The sequence below is a fragment of the Aphanomyces astaci genome (genome assembly GCF_000520075.1).
Source record: "Aphanomyces astaci strain APO3 unplaced genomic scaffold supercont1.39, whole genome shotgun sequence".
Taxonomy (NCBI): Eukaryota; Oomycota; class Saprolegniomycetes; order Saprolegniales; family Verrucalvaceae; genus Aphanomyces; species Aphanomyces astaci.
The window spans coordinates 463,715-470,728 of NW_009798302.1; the positions used below are offsets into that span (position 1 = coordinate 463,715).

At 48.7% G+C, this 7,014-nt stretch overlaps 2 protein-coding genes across 6 annotated transcripts; one reads left to right on the top strand and one right to left on the bottom strand.

Moving 5' to 3' along the window:
- Window positions 1-242: 242 nt before the first annotated feature.
- Window positions 243-2,148, bottom strand: H257_12288 (NADH dehydrogenase [ubiquinone] flavoprotein 1, mitochondrial). Its single transcript, XM_009839444.1, has 4 exons — window positions 1,963-2,148; window positions 1,858-1,901; window positions 1,523-1,792; window positions 243-1,461 (listed from the first exon to the last, which is right to left on the bottom strand). The coding sequence occupies exons 1-4, from the start codon at window positions 2,015-2,017 to the stop codon at window positions 328-330; spliced, it is 1,503 nt and encodes a 500-aa protein (XP_009837746.1). The 5' UTR covers window positions 2,018-2,148; the 3' UTR covers window positions 243-327.
- A 259-nt stretch (window positions 2,149-2,407) lies between these two features.
- H257_12289 (hypothetical protein) lies at window positions 2,408-5,823 on the top strand. Of its 5 annotated transcripts, XM_009839447.1 has the most exons (6): window positions 2,408-2,974; window positions 3,029-3,378; window positions 3,955-4,274; window positions 4,816-5,259; window positions 5,304-5,462; window positions 5,557-5,823. In XM_009839447.1, exons 1-6 carry the CDS (start codon window positions 2,430-2,432, stop codon window positions 5,701-5,703), a joined length of 1,965 nt encoding a protein of 654 aa, XP_009837749.1. In that variant the 5' UTR covers window positions 2,408-2,429; the 3' UTR covers window positions 5,704-5,823. The 5 variants fall into 5 exon arrangements, with proteins under 5 accessions (XP_009837749.1, XP_009837747.1, XP_009837751.1 ...); XM_009839445.1 differs by having other exon boundaries at window positions 2,408-3,378; XM_009839449.1 differs by having other exon boundaries at window positions 4,816-5,462.
- The last annotated feature ends 1,191 nt before the right edge of the window (window positions 5,824-7,014 follow it).

Genomic DNA, 7,014 nt, shown 5'->3' on the forward strand with positions numbered 1-7,014 from the left:
TTAAATTGTGTATCATAAATTGATGATCGAAATAAGCGTAACTTTGCTTGGAAAATGAATATTTGGCCGTGTAGATTACCGCAAAACTTGATACTTTCTGCGTTTCAGCGTCCAAGCATCAAGTTTCAGAGGCAAAATTGGATTTGTGTCGAGGAGGTACTGCTGAAGCACCTCTCTTAAATGTATCAACAATTGATCATTTACGTTATTTAGTATCTCTCCAAGAATAAAACACAAACCCATCACCATCATCATCCACATTGCCGTGTTGTATTATGCATTATCGGGCAAGATCATGTTCGGATATGTATCATCCATCTCAAGTCGTTAATGCTTGGCGTAGGCCGATCCGTCAGCGTACTTGTTGACCCAGTCCTGGTTTTGGAACTTGGCACCGGGCCAAGCCTTTTGGAAGTAGTCGGCCTTGTTGAAACTAGCGGGGTTTTCAATGCGTTCGACCAGCTTGTGCTTGAAACGTTTGATCAACCCCTGGACAGGCCACGCGGCGGCGTCCCCGAGCGCGCAAATCGTATGGCCTTCAATCTGCCGCGAGATTTCCTCCAACATGGGGATCTCTTCCAACTCGGCATTGCCCGTCTCCATGCGCGTCAAGATGCTCTCCATCCACCCCGTTCCTTCGCGGCAAGGGGTACATTGGCCGCAGCTTTCATGCGTGTAGAAGTGCGACAGCCGACGGATGGCGCCGACCATATCGACCGACTTGTCAAAGATCGTGACCGCGGCCGTGCCCAAGCCGGACCCGCCCGTGTTCTTCAAGTCGTCAAAATCCATGTGGATGTTCTGGCACGTGGCTTCGTCCATCACGGGCACCGAGGACCCGCCGGGGATGCACGCCTGGAGGTTGCTCCAGCCGCCGCGCACGCCACCGCAGTGCTTTTCGATCAGGTCGCGAAGGGGGATGCTCATCTCTTCTTCGACCGTGCACGGGTTGTTGACATGCCCCGAAATACAAAACAACTTGGTGCCGGCGTTGTTTTTGCGGCCAAGACCGGCAAACCACGAGCCCCCGCGGCGGAGAATCGTCGGCGCGACCGCAACTGTTTCCACATTCGTCACGGTCGTCGGGCACCCGTACAGCCCCGTGTTGGCCGGGAAGGGCGGCTTCAGGCGAGGCTTGCCCTGGCGGCCTTCCAAGCTTTCCAACAAGCCGGTTTCTTCGCCGCAAATGTACGCGCCAGCGCCGCGATGGAGGTACACGTCAAAGTCGTAGCCTGAGTTGCACGCGTTCTTGCCGAGGAAACCCTTTTGGTACGCTTCATGAATGGCTTCTTGCAAGATGATGGCTTCGTTGAAGAATTCGCCGCGAATGTAAATGTACGCGGCGCGCGCACGCATGGCGAACCCGGCGATCAAGCACCCTTCCACCAACTTGTGCGGATCCTTGCGCATGATTTCGCGATCCTTGCACGTGCCCGGTTCAGATTCATCGGCGTTCACGACCTAGGACATGTGTGTGAGCGATACGGAGAAGACGAGAGCGAGGATCATGGCCGGGTACTACCAAGAACGACGGACGACCATCGGTTTGCTTGGGCATGAACGACCACTTGAGACCAGAGGGAAACCCGGCCCCGCCACGGCCACGTAGGCCAGAGTCCTTGATTTCCTGGATGATCCATTCAGGACCCATGCACAGCAAGTCCTTGGTGCGATGCCAGTCGCCGCGGCGCAACGCACCATCCACACGCCAGGTTTGTTCACCGTACAAGTTGGTGAAGATACGATCTTCGTCCTTCAAACCTCCATACACACGGGTAAGAGGAGGCGCTTCCTGTAAACACATGTCGCGTTAGAGTCATGTGATCCGTTGATGGGTCGGAAAAGGCGGCGACGTACTCCTTGGACGTTGTTCAACACCGCGGACGATTGAAACAAGCGCACTACGCATGAGTCATACGGTAAGATGAAGCATACTTCGATGATGGTATGTCCTCCATGTACCTTGCGACTTGAGCTTTTGCGCGACGGCGCGGGTCAACTTGGCCGTGGACAGCATGTTCCTGGGCACCAGCGCTCGAAAGTCACAGAAGTCACCACCTTTGCGCCACACAATTGCAGCGGACCAATCGTGGGCCGCGAAGCACCTGTGAAACAAAGTATATTTAAATATACAGGATGATCTATCCGGATCCTCTTAAATTGGATAGTTTACACCTGGGACAGGGACTAAGATCAAATTATTCAGTGACTATTAATAGTATAAATGACATAACAGTAAACTGCTGAATTTTCTCGAAAAAGCCACAAAAATAGGTACTTTCTTCGAATATTTTTGTGTTTACATGTCATGCGTTCGGAAATACTCCGAGTACCATGAAAGTACAGTACGACGAATTGTGATAGTATTAATTGCTAGGGGTAATCTGTGGTTTCATTCTGCATCTTCAACTACTGTAATAAAGTGGTATATGTCATCAAAGGACCAGCCGCCAACGTCACTTGAGGCATCCATGGAGGCATTGGCAATGCACAAGCCAACACCCATGGACGCACCTGAAACTCCACGCACACCGTCAAACCAGAGTACTCTTCCTGCACCTCCACGCTCTTTGCACATCTACACCAATCAACCTGAAGCCATCGAAGACTCGCACGCTCGGGTGATGATGCGCCTGTCGTCGGGTGGCAAGCGAGCTCTCGGTGGTGTGCTAGCATGCTCCCTCAGTTTAGTCAATGATGGTTCCGAGTCGCGGACGTGGGCCCAGTCTTATTTTCGATTTCTCGCCGACACATGCTGCGATTTGTCGTCGTCCGCCTCGGAAGGATTGATGCCCGTGGTACAGACGGAACGCAGTCGGTCGCAGATCGCTGAGGACAACTCGACGAGCGCATTTCTCCGTGAGATGCCCATCGACAGCGCCCCCTTCGTCGCCGTTCTCGAGTCGGAGCTCACCCGCGACGAGATCGTGCAGCTGTTCTGCTTCATTCTGTGGCGCACCACGCACGCTGTCGGGTACAACTTCCATCTTCTTAACCACCCAGATGTCTCATACGGTCATATTCTTAGCTACGACGCACGTACCCGATCCATGCTTCGCCTAGCCTCGCGCCAATTCCACGACCTCCCTTGGACCGCCATCGGCGCAGAGGAAGTCGTGTTGGCTCGCGCGTTGCTTCTCGAAGCCACGGAACTTCAATCGACCAAAAAAGTGCAAAGTCCCCGTAAATGGAGTGACTGGCGACGCAATCTAGCCATTGGTGGCGCGGCAGTTGCCGGCGGAACGCTGCTGGCGCTGACAGGAGGCCTCGCGACGCCGCTGGTGGCCGCGGGGTTCACCGCACTGGGGGGCGCCGGCGCTGCCATCGGGACCGCGTTGGCGTCTTCGGGGGTCGTCACCGCCGCCACCGTCTTGTTTGGTATGTACGATACTAGTCCTTAGATGAAACGCTGTTGGATTTGAGTATGAATTGTCCAAATGTATCATCGATTCTTGGTCAAGGGAATTACGTTGTAGCCCACACTATTTCTGTTCGATCAAGGGGCCCCACACTATTTCTTGTCCACCAAATCCATGTTTATATTGATACTTGTGGGATGGATGCACTACAGTACCCATCCATGCTGTCATTCTCTTCAATATTTGGAGTATTATTATCGTTGTTTCAGCCAACAACTTTGAATGTTAAGCCAACCTTTTTGATTCACTATATCGATCAATCGAGTAATTGTACTGAAGTTTGTATGTATTGATAGTAGTATATTCCTTCCAGTTTCACACGACTTAGTATAAATATCACGTACCAATTTGATGTGGAGAGAGAGTGCATTTGATTGGCTACTTGCGTGCTGTTGCTGCATTTTGATTGGTCGGTCGATATAGTCTTCTGTCGATGTTGTCAATCAAATATCGACAAACCCCAAGCCTACATATAAACATATACTACTAGTATGTACTGCCCAGTATGAGGATGTCTAAAAGATGGTATTATTAGGCACGGCGGGGGCTGGCCTCGCTGGCTTCAAGACGGATCGACGGACACTCGGGATCAAGCAATTTGAGTTCCAATTGCTAACCCCGGGCGATGGCATGCACGTGTACGTGTGTGTGGCTGGGTGGCTCGACGACGATAACATGGCTGAGTTTTCCACTTCATTTGGGACTCCGCGCGAGTACCTTCGGGCGTTTTACGCGCAGTTTTGTCCCGAGAAGCTCGGATCGGTCGACAGCATGGCGGAGCGCTACAAGGGCCGCGAAGACGAGCTGTTTGATATGCTGCGCAAACAGTACAACGTGCCCCTGGACCAGGATCCGGTAAGTGGCCATGTATTTTTGATGCGATTGATTGTCGGCAGCCACAGGATTGCCCAAACGGCATCCCATATATATATATATTGTTTTTGTCGTCGAAAGGACTAATAAAATATAAATATATTTTAAGAAGTCACCACTTGTCTTGATGTGTGACATGGGGCGAGTAAACCATGTGAATTGGCTTAAATACTTGACCCAACTATGTTTTGTTTGCTTGTGCGTTTCGTCCCAAAACGATATGACGTAGTATGAATTATATATATATATTATATTGCTTCGTCGACTTGTAGTCGTCGTCAACTAGGTTCTACGTTGCTACTTTTTCTTGCTTGTGGTGTATCGAATATGATAATGCTTTGATATTATTTTTGTTTATAATTATTTTAAAAGAGAGATATTCTAAAAAGGGGTGTTTTCCATGTAGTTATCCAATTTCGAGCTGTATATGTTTTGAGGTTCTGTTTTGATTTATGCTAGCAACATACCCCATAGAGAATTAGTTAGTTGGTTGTTAATCACTGGTTATTGTTTCATATTGTAGATCACAATTAGCCTTGACCAAGGGTTACCAATGGAAGGGAAACCGTCGCCCGTGCAACTTCGCGCGTGGCGATGGAAGCATCGCATGCCATTTGGAGACCAGTACAGTTTATGCTGGGAAAAGGACGTGCTGGTGCGCTTTGGCAAGAAGATGCGCACCTTCACCAAAGAGATGGTGCTCAGCTACGCCCGCGGCGAGATCATCCAGCGCACGATCTTTGCCGCGCTGTTTGCCGCCGTGGCGCTGCCCAAGTTTGTGATCAACCTGTGCAATATGATCGACTCGGAGTGGGCGATGGTCATGTCCCGAGCAGACTCGTGCGGCGTTTTGCTGGCTAAGGCGCTGTTAGCACGGCAGCAGGGACTGCGGCCTGTGTCGCTGATTGGCTACGGCATGGGCGGGCGGCTAATCTTTGCGTGCTTGAAGCACTTGGCCGCCCAGGGGGTAACCTGACCGAGTGTCGATGCGATGGTGATGATAATGTTTAGGACGCTGGGCTCGGGATTATCGAAAACGCTGTGATGCTGGGGGCAGCGATGCCCGTGGTTGTGACAGAGTGGAACGCTGTCAAGGCAGTGGTCGCGGGTAGATGGATCAACGGCTACTCTGCAAACGACTGGATGCTCGCCGTGATGTTTCGATATCAGGTATGATAGTATATGTGTGTGTGTGATGGAGTTGGTTGACACGTGGAGATGTGAAGAATACTATGGTAAAACTTACAATATTATGTGGTGATAGAACTTTTCGATTGGCGCGCCAGCAGGGTTGGCACCCGTGAAAGTGTGTGGGGTCGAGAACGCCGACCTCTCGGCTTTGATCACAGGTCACTTGGATTACCCCAACAAGATGGGACTCATTGTGGAAACGCTGCGATTGGAAGTGTGATGGGGTGTTCGAGTTAGCGTTTTTATTCATATATGGAGCAAGTAATACACTGGCCGGATAGACATACAGTAACGTTAGCGTATAATCTGAAGGAACGTTACGTTTTATTACTCTGTTCCATAATGATTGCAACACTTGACTTCTGATTGGACTAAATTTTCCTCGTAATCGCAAGCGGATTGGCTCATTTGATAGATACACATTCCAGCTTTGATTTGATACGTACTTCATGTTCCGGAAAAGTCAAAGTAGTTAGTGTGTCATGACCCCAAAACTTTGTGACCTTATTTTTCAAACCAGAAAATCTTACGGTGCACAGTCGATAGTGATTGTATTTTTGTAAGCTTAAGAATGTATGCTCGTGTGATGTTCCTTACCTCTCCCCATCCAGTCGCAGCTCGTCTAGGCATCCAGATGTGCTCGTGAGGTCGCTCCAAGTTTGTGATCGAATGGGGCTCTGTATTTTGAGCATTTGCGTATATTAAGTGCCTATCATTAGCTTCCCATGTTACCAGAGATCAACATGACCTCTAGTAAGGTCGCTAAGTGCAGGGTATGTTTGCTAATTGATTTATACAGGTAACACGAAGTATAATGTATAGAAGGTATTATACTTCGAAGTACCACTCCGTCCCAAATCACTGACACGTTTGGACATTCTATTAGTTGTGAAATTAGAAAACAATCAATTTTATTAACAATATTACTTTATCCAGTACAGTTGAGCCAATCACAAGGAAGGTGACATGGGTACATTTAGGTGACATTGACATCTTCCTGGGAATTAAATTATACAGCCGAAGTCACCTCTTGTTTTCGATATATTTGAGACAATCTCCATACATTCTTCAAGTCCAGTGAACATTTGAAAATTTTGGGTTGAGCGGCTGATTTTATTCGAAGAATACACACGCAGTTGTTGGACGAATGGCAATATAACTATATGACCTTATAGCCAAGATCCTACTCTTTTGGTTGGTACAAATTTCACACAAATCCAATCATTGGTCATAATACCACAATGTGGCAAACATCAAACGTGTCAGTGATTTGGGACGGAGTGGTATATGTTAAAGGTAAACCTTTGATATTCTTTTTGTCAACTTATATACGTACGTGTCCGACTTGAATTGACTGTCCGACACGTATTACTGTATTACACTTGACGGTACTCCAGTATTATGCTACGTATTTCACTTGACGGTATTATGAGACGTATTTCACTTGACGGTATTATGATTTGGATCGAAAATCTCAAACAAGCTTTCATGTCACGTGGATGATGTTGGTACAAATGTCGTTCTGCCTTGC